Source organism: Vidua macroura, chromosome 17 (assembly GCF_024509145.1).
Source record: "Vidua macroura isolate BioBank_ID:100142 chromosome 17, ASM2450914v1, whole genome shotgun sequence".
NCBI classification, from domain to species: Eukaryota; Metazoa; Chordata; class Aves; order Passeriformes; family Viduidae; genus Vidua; species Vidua macroura.
The window spans coordinates 9,347,345-9,370,249 of NC_071587.1; the positions used below are offsets into that span (position 1 = coordinate 9,347,345).

The following is a 22,905-nucleotide window of genomic DNA, read 5'->3' on the forward strand; positions in this document are numbered from 1 at the left end:
TGACCTGTCCTCCCTCAAGTCCAAGCCTTTTGTCTTCTGGTCTCAGTGTTTTCTGGTCTAGACTCCACTTTTTCTATCAGATTTTACTGACTGTGCTCAGTCTGAAATACAGAATACAAATCATTGCTTCCTTGGTGTTTTGTTTTTAGGTCATTAACTCTGGATGTTGTCAGAATAAAGGGCCCAAATCCTCTCTCCAGAACCAGCATGTCCTGTCTACTTCCCATGTGAAAACTTTGCACCCCACTCAGCAGCCCCTACAGGAAGAATGGACACAGCCTGTCTGTGGAATAATACCAGTGATGTTATCAAACACGAATGGCCATTTTTTTAGGTGTAAAAATCATTAAAATTACCTCTACACAGCAAGTAGGATTCAGTCCTACTGACCAAGAACATAACAGAAAATATTTTAAATTTGCATGAACTGCAGCCATCTGGAGTATTCACGTGGCTGTTTGGTTCATGGAGGAAACTGGAATCTGAATGTGGACCACTACCACAGCTGAAGGATTTGTCAGAGGACTCTTTCTTCTTGCAGGAAAACTGCTTTAAAAGTTACCTTTTTCTGCTGTAATAAGTGCCTCTGGAGACAAGCTAATAAAATTTCAGAGTACATAAATTTATCTGCACTTTAATTTCTATTTATAGTTCTCCTTAAATAAGGAGGCAAACAATGTCTCCAAACTGCTCCTAAGAGTTTGAAGTTAAGACTGTGAAACTCCAGTGAAATACAAAGATGTTTTTGGCTCTATTAATGTTGGCAGCTTCCTTTCTCCTTTGTTACTGGCAGGGAAGGATTTGCCTGACACCAGCACCTGGGCTGAAAAGTAACTGAAGCCTCCTGAAAAAGGGCTGACCACCATTCTGCTCCAGATCTCTTTGCTTTATTATAATACTTTTTAAAAGATGACACTGCAGTTCAAGTCCAGAACCACTCTACAGAACAATGAATAGTGTTCACTGAAATCGCCATTCCTGTGAACTTCACAAAAAAACACTGCAGGAAAATTAAAGATACAGTACTCCAGACTGAGCAAGTTTCTGCTGGCATGGAAATGAAAGAGGGTTCTGCAGCTAGAGGCCACTCAGCCATTAGGATCAAACTCTTAATAATGGCCATGGAAATGTTTCTTGATTTCTGTTTAAATCACTGATTGCTCAAACCTTTACCTGGGTCACTGAAATTTAGTATTTCAGCCAGAATAAGCTAAGAAATACTGAAATACTTGTGTAGACTGCTACTCCCCAAGAGGACCACTGTATCTTTAAATGTATCCTGGATTAAACAAAGGTTTTATCTACACTTGTTAATTATTGCACAGACCATTACACTGACAAGTACATTATGAACCCATGGAATGTTACAGTCTGGCCTGGAAAATAAAAGCAGCAGCATTATCCTTGAGGTCTCAACCATGAGGGAGAGCTGGCCAAGCACTTCTTGAATTGTACTAATTATTAAGAGGTTTCAATACACAAATAAAACATTTTAAAATAATCACCAACTCCCAGGATTATGTTTGGGAACATTCTCCAAGACTTTCACTGTTTTGCAAGTGGCACTTAGTTTGGTTTCTTGACATTTTTCTTGTATCAGACTACCTGCAGGAATCCAGCTGCTCTGTTTTTTTCGAAGTTGAAGCCATACAAAGAAATAAAAGCTTGGGTCACCAGGGGATTTGAACCAGCCATTGCAACATTCAATTGATGCAGCAATTTCACCTACTGCACATCTCCTGGCAGTTTGCTTGTATGACTTAAACCTGTGACTCAGGGAGTGGGATGAAAGGGGAGCAGAGCCCTGGTCACCCCTGCACAGGCAGAGCCCACGGTGACAGCACGGCCCTGCCACAGCACATGCTCAAATTCATAGCTGGATCCTCACTCAGCCAGGCAGCCTCAGCTCCAGCAGCCTGCACTCAATGCCTCTGCTCCTCATCAGGCCAAAAGGGGAGGATTTGGAGAGAGGAGGAGGAATTAAAAAATAAAAAATTCCGATTCAGAAACACTTGCTCTGCACATGCAACTTGATGGGATTTTCTTCACAGTGCAGAAACCTCCCAGCCACCTACTCTGACAAAAAGTAAAATTCAATAAAACAGCGGGTATGCAAAAAAAAGAAAATACCTTCGTTTCATCCGCTCCTCTGGAAGGCATGATCACACATTCAGGCTCAAAAAAGTCATTAAAAAATGCCCATTTGCCCATCAAACTGACCAGCTGGCACACTGGTTTTGTGTCTGCAGTTACACCTTCTGCTATTATATTGGTTTATTTGGATCTTCCACTAACATCTTTCTGTCAGTTGTATTTTGTTGCTTCCCTACAACACTGCAGAGAGAGATGGCAACTGTTCTGTCCCTGTCTCAACTGGAGGAAAAATCCTTACCCAAAGCTTCTGCTTGAGCAGGGCTCTGGCTGTTTGATTTACAAGATAAAAGTTTCAAAAGCTACAAAAATCCAATCAAAAGAACAAACAAATGGCTCATGCCAATTGTGGCTGCAAGTGATACATAAATAAACCACTTTTGTCCCAGGCAAAGTTCACAGCTGAGGAGGACGTGCGCACACACAGCACAATACCAGTGATTGAGTGGACTGAAATAAAGATTCCCCTGCTACAAGCCATTTCAAGAGGTTTATGAAAGAGAAACTGTAATAAACTTGCACAGAAGAAGCTGAATCAGCTTCAGACTGGGCAGCAGACACACTGACAAGGAGGCAACAGAGGTGTAAGCATAAAAAAAACAAAGTTATGTTTGACATGCAGCTAAGCTATGACAAAGTTATACTTGGAACTGGAGAAAAAGTACAAAAAAATCCTTGTTTTAGTCCGGCTGTGAACTGGTGCCAATGGTACCATGAACAGCACTGCACACAGAGAGCTCTCGTGCCTTTGGCACTTCCACAGGCTCTGTGACAGCAGGGACACCTTGGGAATGGCTCAGCCTGGAGCAGCACTTGGGTCTGAGCAGCTCTGGGTCCTGCTGCAGAGGCTCAGAGACCACGAGCTTCAGACCACACTCAGGAGAGGCAAGGGGGGAAAAAGAAATCCCAACTCTCACAGAACACGGTGAGAGAAGACTGGAAACATATTCTGTTCACCATCTGAAAGATCCTAGGAATAGAAATACAGACTCTGGCTGTAAACAGAGCTACTTCTACTCAGACTTAAGCCTTTAAAATCTGCTACTTATGAGGAAATTAATTTTCTTTCCTTTTAAAACTGTTGATATTACTATCTGCTCAAAAACCTCTGTGAGGAATAAAGGAAGTGAAGTGTAATTTAAGATAACTTTGACACCTTCAGTTGGTTCTTGAACAAATTAATCAGGTTTTAAAAGAAAAGGTTTTTTAGGTAAGTAATAGGATCTACAAGGTTCACAGAAAGAACTCCATGCTGGAAAAGCAGACCCCAGAGAACATCATGATTTAAGTTTTCAAGTGAGTTGATTGTTTTCGTGCTGAGGGTACATTCACAACCCACCCCCCAAAATAAAATGGGATACCTATGATACCTTCGCTGTTAGAAGTCACAATTCTTCTCTAGAAGTTATGGTTCGTGTCATGCAAAGCAGTTTCTTGGGTCAAAACTGACACATACTGAATCTCCTGATTCAGTCCTTAATGCTGACCAAGAGTTTCTCATGTTTCTTTAACAAGATCCAGGAAAAAATGTGGAGAAATATATGACAGAAGCAGAGATACAGCTTGACACACTAAAGAATCATTTGGAAAACATCTGTTTAAATTAAATTTTACTATTAAATCCAGACATCTACTCATCTTGACAGGGGCTTGCTGCCAAGCTTTTTCCTAAATGTTTTTGTATTTTCCACCCATTTTTTCTTGCTGGAATCTTCTTTATAATTTTTTTCTTTCACTGCCAGGTTGCCAAACACATGTCCAGAAGGACATAAGCAGCAAAAAGACTTCATTTTTTTACCAGCATTAATAAAATACTACACAGGTAGAATGAAGAAAGGGAAAAAAGAGAGTACATAAAATAATCAAACTGGGGCAAGGGCATAGGTGAGGAAAGAAAACACAACAGCTTTGCTTTTCTGTGTAGCAGAAACTACAATTGAGTGCAAACTCAATCCATTGAGTAAGGTGGGCAAGTAGAGCCATTCTGGATATCCCTTGAGAGCTCAGGTCAAACATGTAAATTTACACAAATAATTCTCTAGCTCTAGATTCCTTCTGAATTCTAAAGGAGAAAAATAAGCTTTCAACTACTAAAAAAAAAAATAATGCCACAATGTTTAAAAACAATGCTCCAATAAAAATATGTTAAAGACCATCTTGAATTGCCAGACCTCCTGTAGTCAGAGCAATCCATAAGGCATTGGAACTCGATGTATCCAGCTGCAGCTTGCCCAGTTAATGGCTGTCTTTCCAAGTCACACCCTGTCCTTTCTTTGCATTAAACACCCCAAATCTCAAATTAGATGAGGACCAGATGAACACCTATTAACCTACACATGCAAGGTTGTGCCATGGAAGTGTCCTCGCACTGATTTCTTTCCTTCAACATTTGTGTTAAGAAAGTTGCTGTAGCCAGCTCCAATAGTGCAAGGAGAATATACTTATCATTATCCTTAAAAAAGGGAGAGCCACCTTTATGTAAGAAAAGATTCAAATGCTACTTTTTTTTCCCTATACCGGGGTAGAAGGAAGGAGAATGAATGGGAAGCACAAACAGATCAGAAAGGTCAGCCATGATACTCCAGGTGTGTGTAAAACTTCCTCCCCTCCATCAACCAGCACAGCCTCCCTTTCCCAGCTGTGCAGAGCAGGGTTAACACAGTTCTAAAAGTCATCCCACGCATTTTTTGTTGCCTTAGGAGGTTTTCTGGTCTTGCTCTCCCCTCCTGTGTTCTCCCAGTTGGTCTCCCAGTTTTCCCAGCTGTCGCTGTTACTGTTCTTGTTGGAAACCGTTCCCGAGCCCCACACGTCCCAGCTATCCGAGCTCTTCTTCTCTGTGGAATTGTCCACATAGGTCCAACTCTCACTGCTTGGAGATTTATGAGCTTTTGGTGCATCTGAGTTGCCAAAGGTCTCCCAGAAGCTTTGATCTACAGCATTGTTCTGGTAGCCCTCCCCTCCACTGTTCTGGTAGCTGTCTCCCTCAGCTGGTCTTTTGGGGGTGAGGGGGAAAGGAAGGTAGAAATAAATTAGTTATGCCAAACATAACAGTAAAAATAAATGACCCCAAAGAAAGCCATCATTCTACTGCTCTTTGCTTAAAAAAAACCCTGATGATAAAGGAATAATTAAATATTGCTCCAAATGACATAAGCTTGTTGTCTAATTCACAGATTTTTGTTAAGAGATTTAACAGGCCCAAGGAAAGGGAACGTGCATTTGGAGTAAGTTTTAAACCAAAATATGTGCACTGCTTTGTTCTCAGTTTAAAAACAGTTATAAACAAAGTTATATTGAATTCCTCCCTATTACATAGAGGAGGACTATCAGCAGAGACAGAATAAGTTCTTAATATTGAAAAATTACCTTTCACTACTATACTACAGAGAATGTACAGGAGATATAATTATGTTTTCAAAGAGATAGGAAGCAAGAACAAAATATTACCTGTCAGAATTATCATCTGCTTTGCCTGAAAAGAAAGTGGTGACATCTCTCCATCCCTTACTCCCAACTCCCTGAACCTAGAGAAAAAAAAAGACACTCCATTCATTTGGACTGAACCAACACCTCTGCCAAGTCCAACAGCAAAAGCCAGAACAAATTCCTCCACTTGTTCCCATAAACTAAACACATTTAACTCAGAGCTCAATAATGTTTTTGATGGGCAGTTACGTGGTGGATGTAAAGAACATACATTTGACAGCACTGTGCAGCTGGAAGAGGTGGGAAGCAGGTCAGGTTTAGCTTTTTCACCCATTGTTGCAACATCTTTTGAATTCTCTCCTAGACTTCCTTGACAAAAGTACTGGAATTAGTCCTTACATAAAATTAAACTTAATGAAAGCACTGATGTTTTATGATTAATGTAACTTGCATTTATATTTCTACTGGTCTACACAGCTACTTTCACTCTGTTTCAGCATTATTTCACTACCCACATAAAACAGGCCAAAAGTTGAGTCCTAGAATTGGATTAGAAATACAACTTCTGAAGTGACACTGTGAAAGGTACTATTCTGAGTTAGAGACAGGGAGGATGAATTCCAGAATTCAGCCTGAGAGTTTCCAGGCTCTAAACACAACAGGTAACACAATTTATTTTATTTTATTCAAACAGTACCAAAACCTAAGACACTGAGCTGGTCTATGGGAGAGTTTCCAGTGCTGAGTTTCCCAGTGCTAGAAGACACACAGTCCTGGGTAACACCATGCAAGTTATCCCAGCAGGTGTTAGTTAGTGCAGGATTTCTGTGCTTGGCAGCCTCAGACAGCACTTACCACGTCACCGAGAGCAGCGGAAGGCAAAGGAGAAAGGTGCAGAGCATTAGCAGGTTTTACTGTACCAGTGGAACACAAGCTGTCTCCATATTCCCTCACACATTTTCTTTGCTGTTTATAACCACCCATTGTCCTCATTCAGATTATTAAGAGGACACCACCATGCCTGTGCAGCTTTAAACACCCCAGCAGAAGTGCTGCCTGCTGAAAATTCCACTTTCCAAATGTCTCTATTCAACACAAGCATAGACCAAAGCTGCACTGGGGTTTTGTGTTATTTTTATAAGAATATGGAGACTGGCTTGACTAATTTGGCCTCCTTAAAGCCAGGCAGGCCACCTCATACCTTGCTGGCCAACTGCGATACCCCCGTGGTGACCTCCTCAAATATTTTCCCCTCTTTCACCTATGTGGACCAAAGTATTGGTAATTAGTCATAAAACAAAGTATTACTGAAACCTTCAGACAAGCTCATTTGTGCTTAACAGCTAAAATGTCAAGAAACCCAACCCCAAACTGAATCGAAACAGATTTAAGTCAAAACTAAGTAAGTAAAGAAAATTATATATGAAGTCTGTTAATCTATAGTGGAGTGAAGCTCAGTCCTTTGAGTTCATGGGAATTTCCTGTGACTAAAACCCAGTTTGAGGAAGGTATCACACCCAGTTTGAGAAAGGTATCATTTAAACACGGTTCAGGTATCATTACACTACTGCTGAACAATAAAACACAAGTACAAAAGACATCTGCAAACATGAAGCTTTATCAATATATTCCACTGCATAAAAAGGCTATGTTTAGAAATGTAGCAGGTCCCTTTTATTCTCTATCTTTTATAGATGCTTATTTAAATATTAAAAGGGCTTTGAATTTTGGTGGAAAACAATACAACAGATACCTTTCACCACTTAATAAATGGCAGCTGCTCCAAAGCAAGTGACTTTGTGTAACTATATAGGGAATACTTATTTCATAAAGTAACACTTATTTAGGACTAACAGCACAACATCCTAAGGGAAATTTATCTCTTTTTACTTAAACACTAAACACATAATTTCTCATTAAATTGTCCTACAAAATAGAAATCAGCTCAAGGAAATGCACCCTAAAAAATAACTCTGGAAATAATGCATCTAAGCCCTCTGAAATAAGCTGTGGATAATCCTGGGGAATAGAACACCAATTAGAGTCTTCTCCTGTGGTTTGAAATGCCATGTAAAGAATGGTAAATTAATAAAGGTAATGGAAGAGGAATTAGTTTGCAATATGATTAAAACATTCTTTTCAAATGGCTCAAAGATGTTTGACTGAATTAAAATAAAGCTGGCAGGTAGGTAAAACACTAGGAACTTAATACTCCAAGATACAACTACTAATAGATATAAATATATATATATATATTAAAACAACTGATTTTATATCCACTGAGGGTGCATTTTCCCCTTGTTCCATCTGCCATTACTGAAAGCACAAAATCTATAAAATGGTATCTAACAAGAGAGAATGTGACAGACTCTGGTGGACATGAGAAAGGAAGGTGGAGGGAGTTACCATTTCTCTGATAACAGCCTAACTTGGAGTTGTTTGATGTCTCCCCTTTACAAAAAGGCCCCCTGAGAACCTGGGCAGCTGTGGCAGCAGGAATCAACCAGTCCCTGAGTGAGTACAAGCATTTTTCTGCAAGTCATTTACTAGATCCAAAGTTACCTTTTCTTGTGCAGGTTTGAGAACATTTTCATTTAATGTCTGACCTAACTCTGAAGCCTATTTAAAAGCAAAACAAAAACAAAGTCAGTTATATTTTCTTAAAAAAAAAAACAATTAAAACCCACAGCCAACAACTTCTGCAGGCTCATTTCTCAGCAGTATCTCCAAAAACACAAGAAGCCTTTAGCTTTGATTCATACAAGCAGAATGAGCTGAAAAGCACACACAGCAAAGTGCTGCAGGAGAAACTAAAAGACAATAAATTAAAATCAGATACACATGGCAATAGATGCCCAGAGCCCAAGCAAAGTCTGACCTTGCACTGGAAGCTGAAGCAATGGTGCAACCAGCAACAGTTTTGACAATGGGCCCCTTGCTAATGCCTGCAGCTGAATATTTGGAAGAACTATCTTCATCCCCCCCTTGTTTTTCCATACTAATTAAATTACTCCTAGAATTAGATCTTTTTGGCTGATTTTCCTCCAATTTCTTTGTCTTGTAGTGTTCCAATTATCATCTGTTAGTAAGAGCCCAAGTGTTTCTGAGCAGTACACAAGAGCTAAAGCTGTGACAGAAGATTTCTGTTATTTTCTTTAAAGCTCCAGGTTTGCAGGGAGAAAAAACAATGAACTGCAGAAATCTGTTGCAATCCAGAACAAGATGCACAAGGATATTGTACTTCAGAGGCAGCTTACAAAAATGTAAGCCCATGGTCCAAGTCACAAAATTACTTTCCTAAGGCAAAGCTGACAAGGACAGCAGGTTTAGAAGAGCTTGAAATCATTCCTTGTCTACTACTATAATAAGCCTTTGACAGATTTAAACTTTCTTCAGAATTGCCATATCATACTGAGTGCCTCCAGAATTATCCTGGTTAATCCAAAAGGGCCAATATGCCAGGTGCTGAAGTTTCATTTCCTAAGGGTTCATATTTGATTACTACCATTGGTCAGGGTGTGAGCCTTCACTCATGTTCTTCCTGGGAATGGAGCACCTTCAACACCTTTCCTCCACAGACTCCCAGGTGTCTAAGAAGCCTTTCCCTAAGCCACTGCATTCCCAGGATCTCCCCTTTTCCCAGCCATTAGCTCCAGTACTTCTACTCCTTACAGGATAAAAATTCTTTGAGAAGCAAAGGCAAAAGGAAATCCCACTTCCACCTAGTGAGAAACATGAATGCAAATCACAAAGGGCTTGCTACCTTTGGAAGTGAGGCTACAAAGTGCTTAAGAAAAACAAGAAGGGGGTGTTCTCACCTTTGAAAAGCCCTCTGGACTCTACTGAAACCAGCAAAGTGTTTGTTTGATAATAAAGAGTGTAACACACCCAGACTTACAGTTCAGGTGTCCAAGTGGAGTCACTGCTAGAATTAGGAAGAATTCTTATCTCATCTCTTACTCAGCCACATAATTTTGTAAATGTGAAATGGAAAAATTTGGCTACAACTGTATTTTCATCTAAATCACTTCATCTTTCCTTCCTATTGCTGAATTTAGGACAGCACTCTAACCACGATAACAAACATCTCATTCAAGTGTCTGCCTTCCAACAACACCCTGCTCTTGGCACATTCCTGGGGCAGACATGCAAACAGAAATCCTGAAATCATCAGAGTGTGGACAGCAGCACAGTCAATTTTCAAACAGTGCACAGCTTGGGTATCTCTATCCAACTTCACAAATTTTAATTAAGTTTGCAGAAATGTTACCATACAATGCACACAACATTATTCAAAACAGGTTTGATGTAAGGCAGAGAAAGAAAAGACAGCTCAGGAGCAAATGCACATATTCAGCACCAACAGACAAGGAGTCCATGCACAAGAACAGATGTGAGGGTGTTACCGGCTCTGGCTGCTGCTTGTAGCCCCAAAACTTTACCCAGAGAGCAAAAGAGAAAAGAGCAAGGAAGGCAGAAGCAGCTTTTAGCAAAAAATTGGCAGCATTTTTTCAGGCAAGTTAAGTATCATGAACCTTTTTCAACTTTTAACATCTACTGACAAGAGAAATAGTGAAATGTGTTTGGTCACTGGGCCCCCACATACACTTTCAACCAATGCAGTGCATGAAAAATGAGTTAAATCTATTCCGCAAAGGGTCAGAAGTTTCAGGAACAAAATTTAGCCTTCAGTAACACAGCTTAGACTGTAGAGCATCATGTTGCTGTAGTCCTTGTCAGTAGATGTGATGAGCTTTTAAGCTTAATATTAGTTATTAATAATACTAAAGAAAGAGCAGCTTTTATTACAAAAGGAAAACTGCCAGAGGGAGTGAAGAGGAAGACCTGTAGAAAACTTAGTTTTTCTTAAGCCAAACAGTAAATATTTCAAAGCATTGAAGTAGGAAGTTTGGGTGCTTTAACAAGACATTTTTGTTCCAAACATCCCCAAGTCTGGCCATTTGAAGGATTAATATCCCAATGCATAGACCTCTCTGAACACCAGCACCTGCACATTGGTTTTGAGCAATACTTTCTATGCTTATCAGAAGCCAACCAGGCTAATGCTGCACACACACAAGAGTTGTAGTTCAATTAAAACTCCTGAATCATCTATAAATATCTGCACCTCACTCAGAACTTGGCAAATTAAGAATCCCCATTCTTTTATCATTTTTACATTTGAATTTAAAACTTTTCCTTGCAGACAGATCTTGCATATGTCAGAGCTCTGTGTAATCAGGTCTCACTGTCTGTTTTAACCCTAGTTTGATAAATGAAATCCTTTTGTCATTGCTATTTTTTAAAACATACACAAGCAAGTTGATTTATTAATAATATCGAGCAGTTCACACTTGTAACATCTTATTAGGCTTTAGCCATGGGAAGCTGGCTTGCATTGTATTGTATCACCAAGAAAACTACTTCAAGCTAGACCACATTTAAGATTCACAGAAGTAAACCAGGGGTATGTTAAGTTTGCAAGCTCTGCAGCCTCTCCAACACATCCAACAGGAAAAAACAGCAGAGTATCCCTGTTTATCTCTTGCTTAATTTGATCACTGCAGCTGATTGCAATTCCCATGGAATTAAAAGCTAGAACTAAACATTACTGGGCACTATGAAGGAAAAGCACACTGGTCTGCTGATGATTAAATCTAAGTCAATTGTGCAGGCAAACACATGGCACTTAAAGACAATTAGATGGAATAAAGAGCTAAATCTATAATCACCTTTTGACTTGCTTGAGATCCAAACCTGGTAGCCTGTGAAGAGAAGCAAATACATGCAGGTTTACCTGGAATAAACTTTCAAAGACATGCATTTAGAAATGCTGCATGATCCTCTCCAAGGTAATGGAGCTTTGGCAGAATTTCACAGTGAAAAGAGAATACCCATATCACCACCTCTGGCATTCCACTGCTAACTAAACCACATTTTATTTACTTACACCCTCTTTAGCAGCTGAGGCAATTTTGCTGGCTCCAGTTGTAAAACTGCTCCATCCCTTTAAAGAAAGCAAGAAAGTTGTGAGCTACATATGAATAGTAATAGTAAATAACCAAGTTTTCATTAAAAACAGATGAGCTTAAGTCAAAATGCTCTAATACAGCTTGTCCTGTAGTCGTAAGAACTACCTGCTACTGAGAGAAAAATTAGAGCCTCTCACTTAACTGAAATATAGTGATGAACTTCCAGTATTTGTGTGAATTTGAACAAGCCAGAGTGTTTCAGATGTTACTCTTCTAAAAATGGCTACAAGTGTGGGGATAAATCATCCCATGCAGTGGAACACAAATTGTTTTCCTCTCCAGGATGAAGATCCATGCAAGGAACTCAGCCTCCCAGAAATAAAGGACTTCAGGACACACTGCAATGTGTGTCTGTGCTCACACGAGGGCATTCCAGCCAGGACATTCAGGCAGATCCTGGGCTCAAAGAATGGCTCACAGCAATGGTGTTGCCTCTCCTTGGCTGTCTTAGCTCACTTGCAATACACTGCAGATGTGCTTTCTGATCTGAACTCTCTGGCCTAAAATCTGTGAGATATCTAGAAAATATCTAGCTGATCTATACCAAGCACCTGGAATATAGTGATCAACCTGTTCAAAGGCTCAGGCATTACCTTTCTCTGCTAAGTTCTAGTGAAATTATTTATTTATTTTTAAATAAACAGTGGAACCTGGTGTGAGTATTTAGGCAGTGAGGTTCTACAGAGGGCTGTTGGCCACTAACCTTGGTAGAATACCTTACTGTATTTCCAAATGACTCCAAACCCCAAATATTGCTCAGCACTGTGACTTTGCAGCCCATCAAAGCAGCAGCATGGCCCTGACTGCCTCTGAGTTTATTCCCATTTTATTTCAACAATGCATCTTTCACTATCTCTACTTGAATCACGACAACTGTTCAGCCATATGCTGTTATCTCTTCACACCCTGTCACAAGTATTTCAAATGTTTTCATCACTGCTCAGGGCTTCTGGCACCCACATAAACACACATTTCAGTTATCTTCCTCTGAACATCCCTAATATGGTTAACAGAGCTAGAGCTATTCCCTACAGGTAATTACATTTTTTTCATTCAGCCCTGTTGATCATTATTTATAATACATTGCAGTATCCTCACTTATTTCTATGAATTGATACCAGATGTAATTCTTAAGTTCTGCTCAAATTTTTCCATTTTGCCTGCTAAAGTCCACCCATATCTTCTTCACTCTTTGAGAATACAACCAATCCTCTGCATCTCTCCATATCCACCTGCAGTCTTTAGTTTCTCCTCTCCATTCATATTCTCCCATACCAGGGGCTAAACCAGAAGAAAACAGTAATTCAGAAAGCTCCAAGCAATTCCTTACCGAGTACAACGAGGACATGGCATTATTCAGGAAGTCATCCTCTCTTTTTGGAGGGTTTACTGTGTTCCCAAACCCCACATAGCGGTTCTCTTGGCCACTGCCACAGGAAAAGGAATATACCTATATCAGCATGCAGCCATTCAAAACATTAAATGAGAACTGAAAAGTATGGAAAGATGACAATTGTTTTTGCACCTGGAAAAGAAAGTCCTGTAGCACCCAGTACCCAAAATACAAAACTACTCACTTCATAAAAACACCAAGGATCCACTGAGGAATCCTATCACAATATGATTTCCTCTGTGCAAGCTAATGTGATCTTAATGATTCTCCAGGTTTAACAAATCACTGACATCAGAAAGCTGAGTAAATCCTAATAAAGTGATAAATGAAAATGAGGAAAGGAATGAGAGAAGCTTAATAAATGCCTCTGTTTAACTCAAATCACTGTAAGGTACAACACACAATCAGAATTCCCTGGTTTGGAACCCACCACAATAATATTTGGAGTTACAAATTTTTCTTCAATGCTTCAAACATTTTATTATGCTAGAAAGGGAGGCACTCAGAAAGTTGGTAAATATTGCATTACCCTTGGTAGGAGCTGACATCATCATTTAACCAGTCTTCAAAAGCCTTGTCAGAAGAGGCAGTTGCAGTCTGAGATTGTCCAGCAGAACTGAAATAAAACATTGAAGAATCAAAGCCATGTTAAGCAAAACCCACCAGCTCAGCAGTGCAGCTTGATGTATATCACCATAATACAGGTTAGAAATTTATTTCATCTATCAAAAAGGGAACTCTAATGCAACCACTAAAAGACATGAAGCTCTTGTTCCTTTGATTTACAACTGCTTTTGCAGTTAACTAGGATCTTTAGTGCACAGAGTAACAAACACCACATGCAAAAGCAGAACAACAGAATTGCTGTGGTAGAGAGCTTTAATGCTCCCCTGGTAATTAGCAGCAGAAGGGAAAAGTCTGATTCTTTTTCCCTGGCATCCAATCCCAAACTGGCACAGCACCACAGTTAAGGTGAGGATGTCACACACTACCTGTGAGTGACACATATGCCTAATTTCAGGTGCATTACAAGTCAGAATAAAACAAGCATGGCTTCTTCCCTGCTCTTGCTCACTTCTCTCTGCCTTGGTTTAAAGCTCAGGTGCAGGGGATGAGAATTATTACAAAAACAAAGTCCTGTTACCTCATACTCCATAACTTCAGCTTGTTCAGACACCAGCACCAACAGGGCAAACCCAGCAGACAAGAAACCATCAGGCTTTGATGTTTTGTCTGCATCTGATGCTGCATCTGTACCAACATTAGCTAAGCAGGGCACGTACCGGTGAGCAGAAGACAGAGACATTTTAGGCTGAGGTGGGGTCCAGTTCCTGGCAGGAGAAGTTTCAATGGACCATTCCTTGCCTTCAGCTACTGTAGCTACCTACATGAGGCAGAATAGTCAAGAATGCCAAGTCAGAGATTTCATACAAATTAAAAACAATTCTGTAACACAAGGACAAATAATTTTTTCCAATTTGCTGATGGATCACTTAAATTTTTTTTCACAAGAAACCAATTTTTTTTGACTCCCAGGTTGTGATGTTGAATTGAACCCTGGTTTTATTTCAGGCAACCGAAATAGAAAATTAGACAATTTCCTCAAAGAGGTAGGTTTGGTTTGAAGAGGAAAGACTGGATTAATGAAGAGATGTAAGGACTAATCACAGAGTAATGGAGGAACAGAACTACATTATTGTTGTATGTTACTACATACACTAAAGATTTATCAAAAATCACTTTGGATAGAAATGTACAGCTGAAGTAGTGAACTGGAGTGAACTGAGGACTGAGATAGCTCCACTGACTAAACAGCTGCAACAAACTGCAGCACTGAAAATTGGAGCTACCTCAGCTAAATGCAGAAATGAAAATTTCAATAGAAAACTCTTACAAGACTTGGGAAGAAGCACTCTAAGACCTTTAGGGTCCCAAGAGGGCAGTCCTGGACTGCCAGCTCTGAGGTACCAGACCCTTGGGATACCCTTGGGCTAAATTAGGAAGAGTTACTCGAAATAAGGAAGTTAGTCCAGAAAAGCTCCTGCCTGCCCAAGACACTCTTTTCTAACCCCTCCTTATCTCCCAGGTAGGACAACATTCCTCTTCTCTTCTGCCAAATACTTGAGCCATGAACTCATTCAGCTTTATATTAACTCTTCCAGGATTTCACTCTCTCACATTTACCCTTTCAGGAACCACTACAAAGGTTCAAAAAACTACAAACTTTCCCTCCTTTCAGAACCAAGAGTTTACAAAGCACTTTGATATTTTCAGGTCATAGGGGTGAGGACTCACCTAAAACTGAGCTTACCTGGTCTCGAAACAGAGCTGCAGCTTTGCTGTTGTATTTCTCTTGCATTGTCCAGCATGGATCATAATCATCTTGAGACTCCAAGAACTGTCGGAATTTGCTGTTACCTCCCGCTTTCATTTTCTCCAGCTCAATATCCTTCCACTTGTCCATGGTTACAGAACGCACAAAACTGAAAAGCAGGTTTAAAAAAAAATAAAATTTAGATCACAGCTTGTTATAATTTCATGCTGTATCAACAGTGATAAAAAAAAGCTTATTACAATCCATCTCAAAAGTTGAGAGTATAAACATGTTGGAGAACACTCTCCAAGTACAGAAAGACAGATCATCTTAAAAAGGTGGGCAGATCCTCCCTGAAATAAGCCAAAATCATGTCACTTATTGGCATTTAAAGGAGACAGTCAACAGAAGGCAAGTGACTGAAAAAGCAGTTCCTTCAAAGTCCAGAAATTAATCTAGCCCACTATGTAACAGAAACTTTTCCCATACTTCACTCTGCAATTTTCTTTTTCTGTCTATTATGTATTTTGACAGTTGGACTCGATGGTCTTAGAGGTCTTTTCCAAACGTGGCGATTCTATGTCCTCATCTCAGAAATTTCATCTTTTCTTCCATGCCACATACAGAACAGTTCAAAATGCTCCTTTCCTGTGCAACTTCTACTCACTAATGAGCTTCAAATCACCCCTGGAAAAGCAAAGAATGTACTTCTGAATGGCCTCCTTGCTTTGGTGATTTCCCTCCTGGACTTCCTCTCCCTTCCTCATTTGAGTAACTGTTCCCTGCTTTGACCCTATTACATACACACTGTGAGTCTCCAGAACCCATAACAGTTCTTATTCCATAGACTTCCATCTCAGCTGAGCACAATTCTTGGAAAACAACAAAAACTATCACTTATATTACAAAGAAAAAAGAAATCTCCTAAACAGAATAGTTTATATAACAGAATATAGTTTTATACCCAGCTAGTTACAGACAAGGCACAGAGAGCAAAGCCCACTTCAGAGAGGAGCACAAAGCAAAACTGCCAACAAAATGTTGGATTTGAGACATTCTATACATTCCAAACCAACACATGCTGTTCACAGCCATAATGAACCCTGAGGTAATGCAATTCAGTCCCATGTCTGTTGGAAAGGCTGACCTGAGGTGAACTCCCAAGCCTCGGTGTTTTCCTGAGCACTCCAGACAGATCCAAATTCCATAGGTCACACTCACCCACTGGGGGTTAAATGCACCACATTCAAAACAGACCTGTGAGTGAAAAACAGTTATTTCTGCAATCTGTCATCGCTGTCCATGGGAAGTTTTCACAGCTCAAAAAGGCAAATCATGACAACATCACACATCAAAAATAATTTCAGAAGGAAGGGTTCTTAGTGTTTGGAAACACTTCCCTGATACCATAAACTTCCTTCAGGTATTTATTCATGCTGCTTGGATTATAAAAATTACTGCACCAACTACAAAAAAAAAAAAACAATGAGGAAATACAGACAAGCAAATGGAAACTACATTGCAAAGAATTCATTTTGATTTCAATTGCATTGCCTTGAAAGTAACCAAACTGAATTTTTGAGGTTTCCTTGGCAAAATAAAAATGCAATATTTAAAGTTTGGAACATTTTTTCAGTCACACTACAGTTTGGCAGTAAATGGTAGCAGATCTAAACAGAATTTTTTCTTTGGAAATAGCTTTATTGTTCATACAGTGCTACAATTTCAGTTATATGATCAGATTCACCACTCAAGATTTTATGTATTGATATAAATAAAACTGCATCTTTCCATGGACTATCACATTTAAGGTATAATCAAGCTACTTGAAATGGACCACTTTAATTTGTGCCCCAGACACCACCTGTTGAAAAGACCCAGGGGTTCCAGCCTTACTAGAACTTCTGAAATATTTGTGCCAAATATGCAGCAAAGTATTGTAATGCATACACGAGATATCCAAATTTCTATGTTAACATTAGTGAGCCACAGCACAAAGACAACAGCAGCTGTAGCAGACCCCAGTGTACGTTTGGAGAAGGTAAAAAGCAAATTCAATTCTACAAAACTGATCTAAACATCATAATTTTCTCACATTGTTCTCATCTTGTGCTCTGACTTCCTTGAGGACTTTCCTTGTTCTTGGACTTGCCATGATTCTGCAAAGGGAGAAAAAGAAAGCAAGTCATGATTATGGATTTGATGTTGGCAGGATGCTCAGCACCTCACAAGCACAGCTAGTTACAAAGAGCCTGGAATCTAAACCACTGACTCACAACCAGCTGCAGAGGAAAAACACACAAACCAAACCACCATAAACCCCACAACCTTATTTTTCCATTCACTTTGCACTTTTGGGGGGATTTAGTCATCTTAAATCCATCAGTGGAAAGGTGTAATTCAGTCATGGCTGAAAAGTGGGTGGGGGGTGATAAACACAGGAATTCTTCGATGTCACAAGTGGTATCAAAACAGACTCTACTGGATGCTGTTCCCTGCATCCACTGCCCTCCCTGAAAGCACTTCCTAACATCCATGACTTCACTGGATCACATGCACACAACTCATCAGACCTATGCCAAAAAATAGCAGAAACTCTTACACTTCGGAGTGCAGAACACATTGCTAAAAGAGCCCTTTACTAGATGACACAAGAATTTGTAATTTTCCAGAAATATTGAGTTTGGTTGTCAACTGAATTCTAAGAAATTAAGGCAATTCTTGGGCCTTTTACACAAAATAGTATTGTAATTCAACAGGCACGTCTCGCTGGCAGACCACATCATCTCACTCTAATTTTTATGACACAGAAAACAGCAGGGAGCAGTGGCATGCTATGGGTAAAATTCACATTAAGACAAAAAAAAGTGATTTACACACAGTACACAGCTTGGAAAAACCCAAAGTACACAAAGTACTCATGATTTGAAGAACTACAGTGTAGGGTGCAGCATAAGGCTGCAATTTAGATAAAAACCAAATTCTTATTATCAACTAATAGCATCATATTTAACTTTAAATAAATAACATCTGTTCTCCCTTTTTACTTCCTCTCCATCTTGTAATTTCTACTCCAGAAAACAAACTTCTAAGATGTAATAAAAGACAGAATTCACCAAGCTGACTAGAAACAGCACCAACTACTAAATGTCAAGTTTACTGGCCAGTCAAGATACAAAGCATAAAGCAGCAGGTTGGTATTTTCAACGAACACTGGTGTGAGGGGCAACAATGCCTTTAGGCAACTCTCTGTTCACTGTGCTGTTTGACCAAATAATCAAAAGTCATTAGAACATCAATAAAATTAACAATCTCACAATCATTTTAGAAGGTAAATGTTAGCCCTAGGGGATGGAGAAAGGATGTATCTTAAATAAATAAAGGAAGGGTGTTGAAAAAGGTAAAATGCTACAGGTAAGGAAACATTTCATTTGTATGACTGACATCAACTTCAATCTCCAAAGCAAAGCAGTACAATAAATAGTTCTGTGCATCACCTGCTAAGATAACGACTCAGAAAGGAAAAGCTCAGTGTTGTACCTACATATTGCCACTGCTAAAAGCAGAAGGTGCTTGTAGCCCAAGTCACTGCTTTTTATCTAAAGCACTTATTCCTCTGTAAATATGTTGTTGACAAATGCTTAATTCTGTGGAATTTAAGGTGAAGTGCTTTCATTGATGTTTAGAATGTGCCACCTTTTCAGTCTTAATTGCTTTGTACTGGGCAAAACCAGGTAATTGTGACAAAAGTCACTGCGAACAGTGGTGAATAAAATCTTCCTGTCATCCTGCATTAAAATAAAACTGAGCACAGTTATTTTTATCAATAATCTAATAAAAATTGTGTAACTTTAAGAACAGGAGAATGAAAGTGTGTCAAGTCAAGACTCCTCATATAATTAAACACACCCTTTCCAATAGCACTCCAATAACATTTAACCTTCCACAACTTACTCATGTGCATGTGAGCAGGGAGGGAGACAGCACTACATGCATTTGCTCAAGTCCTAAATAACAACCATAAACACATTTCTATGACTCCCAGTCTCTGTCTTCAATTCCACTATCTGTCCCTGGAGAGATAATGTAGAATTTTTCCTCTGCAGTACAGAAATTAAGTAAATAACTCAGCAAGAATAGCCAGACAGACAACAGTGCACCCTCCGGGCCCTCCTCTCTGCTGTTATTGCTGCCTGCTCTTTGCATGCCAATATCTCTTCCTCAGGAATTAATTTCCCCAGCATCTTACTGTACATTACTGACAGCTTCCAAAGCTCCTCTCTTTGGCTGGACGTTCAATCCTCTTTACTTCTACCCTTCCTTTGCCATTTTTCCTCCTTTTTTACAGATTTTCAATCAGAATAACCAACAGAGGCAGTCTACATGCAGAGGCCTTCCAGCCTCAATGGTGATGAGCACTGCTGGAGCTGAACAGGAAAGCCTCTTCCCACTCCAACTCTGCACATGCCAGGAATTGTCTACAAAGCAGAAAGTTACATCCATCCTCCAACAGCCAATATCCAGCCCCCTCCAGAGCTTATACACGAGTTTCACATCTCCAGCTCCAAGGTGACAGAGGAAGCAATTGCTTTTGGTTCTGCCATAACTACCTTTTTTAAAACAAAAACTGAAAGACTTTGGCCAACTGCAGTCTGAACATACACCCATTCCACATGCACCAAGTTCCCTGCTCAACCCACGTCTGTCTGGTGGGAAGGCAGAGCTTCACCCACACCATGACATCCAAGAAAAGGAGGAGGTAACTAAAGGCACCAGCTTTTCATCTTGTCCTCCCCCACCAAAGCATTTGGAAATAAAGGACAAAGTAAAAATGTCATGTTCTAAGCTTTCTAATAGGTAACACCTTTAGAGGTGCCCAGTTTACTTTTAATGATTTTCTCACAAAGTTTTAAGGGTTCAAATTATCATTGATTAGCATCAAAAAACTGCACCCTGGTAACTGACTGGATATATAACTAGTGCTGTTTAAGTATATAAACCTGTGCTGTTTAAGTTTCATGGCTAAATACTGAAGAAAGAAGCCACCTGAAAGAAATATACATTGTTTTGATCTAATAGAAATAGACATAAGCAGTGAAGGAAATTATTCATTTCAGAGTAAGTTTCCATTGATGAATATAAATATTTTTGACAAGGGTTCAAAAGTTGAAAGAAACTGCTTCACACAAACAAATCTCACACTCTTATTTCCCAAACAATCTGCTCCCAGAGCAAAAACTAGATGTTCACCATATGAGTTTTCTGATAATGAAATCTTTAGTTTGCTAAACAAGCAAAAAGAAGTGGACTAGAAGTGGAAATAATACATGATAGGACCTTGCTCCTCTGATAGAGCAACAAATTCAGAGCCAACCCGCAAAGGGCTTTGCAATTCAGCACACGAAGAGTCAGCGGGTGACGTGGCCTGGTGACTTCATGGTGCTGAAGGCTCCCTGTGAGTCCCACCAGTGCAGAAAGGCCACAGAGGCTGAAGAAACCGTAGCAATCTCACAAAGCGCCCATCTCCATGGAGCTGGCACGGTTCTCCTTCGCAAATACATCAAAGACCGGTGCATACTTTTAAAGCCGAGCAGTTTCACACTCACCCGCCTCACCCAGCGCCTCGCAGGGCCGAGAGAAGGGCGATTCCTTCAGGCACACCTGCGGTACCCCGATCCCAGCGGCGTCCTGCAGCCTCCCTCAGAACATGGCCGGGTTCCGCCGAGCCCTCCGGCCTCTGCTTTCTAGGCAAGAAAATAACGCAGAAATAGCTGAAACAGCGGGCAGGGTGATGCCTGCTGCCCGCCACGCCAGCCTGGCACCCGCACCTCGCCCGCCCTCGGGACCGTCCTGTGTGACAGTGCGGGGGCCGGGCCCGAGCGCCGCCACCTCAGCGCTGGGCTGGGCTGCGGGGCACGGGCGGCCCCGGCACGGCGAGCCCCGGCGCGGGGAGCCACGGAGACGCACCACGACCTTGAGCAACACTGCCGCCCCTGCCTCGGTCCCGGTCCTGATCCCGGTGCCAGTTCTGAACCCGGTGCCGATCCCGGTCCCGGCCGCGGCCCGGTCCCGCCCGGCGCCGCCGACGTTGCAGGGCGCGAGGCATTGTGGGCGCGCGGCTTAACCCGCTGCGGGCCGGGCACGCCGAAAACATTCGATTAAATCCAACTCCGCGTGCTCCAGAGAGAAGTTTAAAGGATTTGTTTCCACCGAGCAAAGCTGAAATAAAGCTTTACAGCGAGCCTTGCGGGCGCGCTGCTCTCCGTGCGGTTCCAGGCTGCAAAAATGACCCCCGGGGTTTATCGCTGAGGGGAGGCTGCCCGTGAGGGTGAATTATGTGGAATTTTGTGTTTTTTCCTCACACACCTATGGATGTGAGCGAAGCGGTGATTTCAGGTGATGGCCCATGTTGCTCCCAAACTGGGAATAGCAGATGGAGGGGCTGGTTGGACCCCCAGGCCTCCCCCACGTCCAGGTGTGCCTGCGCTGCTGTGGTCACAGCTGGAGCACTGGGATGGTTTGGGGTACCCCAGTCAATATATGGAGGTGCTAAAGGTACTAAGGAGAATCCAGAAGAGGCCACAAGGATGAGGAAAGGTCTAGGGAAAGCCATTAGAGGAGTGGCTGAGGGTCCTTGGGTTGTTCAGCCTGAAGAAGAGGAGACTGAGGAGAGACATCAATGAGGTCTGTGCTTCCTCATGAGAGGAACTGCAGGAGCATCTCTGCTCTCTGGTGACCAGGGATAGGACACAAGGGAATGGCTGGAACTGTGTCAGGGGAGGTTTAGGTTGGATATTACAAAAAGATTCTTCCCCCAGAGGGGTTTGGGCACTGAATAGGCTCCTCAGGGAATGGTCATGGCCCCAAGGCGAGCTCAAGGAGCTTTTGGATAATCCTATCAGGGGTGCACAGAGTGGGATTTGGGGGTTTCCTGTGCACAGAAACCCCAAAAAGTCTGGGTTGGACTCGATGATCCTTGTGTGTCCCTTCCAGCTCAGGACTTTGTCTCCAGAGATCCTCCCAAAGGTGAGAGTGGATCAGATGGAAAGAGCGCCCAGAGTTGCTCTGTGGTGCTTGGAAGCACAGGCCAGGCAAGCACAATTATGCTATTGCTAACTTCTTTTTAATCAGCTGTAGGCACAGGGCAATGATTTAGTGTTTACATCTGAATCCCACAGAGACAATATGCTGCTCATTTCACTGCAACTCCTAGTCTGGCCTCTGTACTTAATAAGTAGGCTATTATCTGACTATCAGCGCACAGGAGATTAACAGGAGCCATTTTCATTACCATTAATGGTGGCTACACACATAATGCCCTCACATCAATGAGAAGATAATGGGCCCTTAAGTGTGCGTTGTGTAAGGCCGACAGAGGAAGGGGTATGAAATATAAAGCAAACTCGGCTTAAATAACTTGCTTTTCCAGTTAAGAAGAAAGTAATCTCTTCTCATAAGCACCATAATTTTCTGGTAAACGTGAACCAACAGGCAATGAGGTTCCCATTACACAAATGCTGTGTTACAGGGTCTAATGAGCATATTAATCTTTGTTTTTCCATATAATTGGTAGATAATCCAGGGATTTG

General features: G+C 41.1%; 1 protein-coding gene across 8 annotated transcripts; it reads right to left on the reverse strand.

Moving 5' to 3' along the window:
- Nucleotides 1–865: 865 nt before the first annotated feature.
- ARFGAP1 (ADP ribosylation factor GTPase activating protein 1) lies at nt 866–21,544 on the reverse strand. 8 transcript variants are annotated; one of them, XM_053992736.1, is made up of 15 exons: nt 21,290–21,544; nt 20,923–21,060; nt 17,412–17,475; nt 16,464–16,573; nt 15,314–15,485; nt 14,286–14,386; nt 13,532–13,618; nt 12,940–13,036; nt 11,528–11,584; nt 11,310–11,342; nt 9,984–10,013; nt 8,140–8,196; nt 6,779–6,838; nt 5,599–5,675; nt 866–5,143 (listed from the first exon to the last, which is right to left on the reverse strand). In XM_053992736.1, the coding sequence occupies exons 3-15, from the start codon at nt 17,469–17,471 to the stop codon at nt 4,816–4,818; spliced, it is 1,269 nt and encodes a 422-aa protein (XP_053848711.1). In that variant the 5' UTR covers nt 17,472–17,475; nt 20,923–21,060; nt 21,290–21,544; the 3' UTR covers nt 866–4,815. The 8 variants fall into 8 exon arrangements, with proteins under 8 accessions (XP_053848711.1, XP_053848710.1, XP_053848713.1 ...); XM_053992735.1 differs by having other exon boundaries at nt 21,284–21,544; XM_053992738.1 differs by lacking the exon at nt 6,779–6,838 and having other exon boundaries at nt 5,599–5,669; nt 21,284–21,544.
- Nucleotides 21,545–22,905: the final 1,361 nt, after the last annotated feature.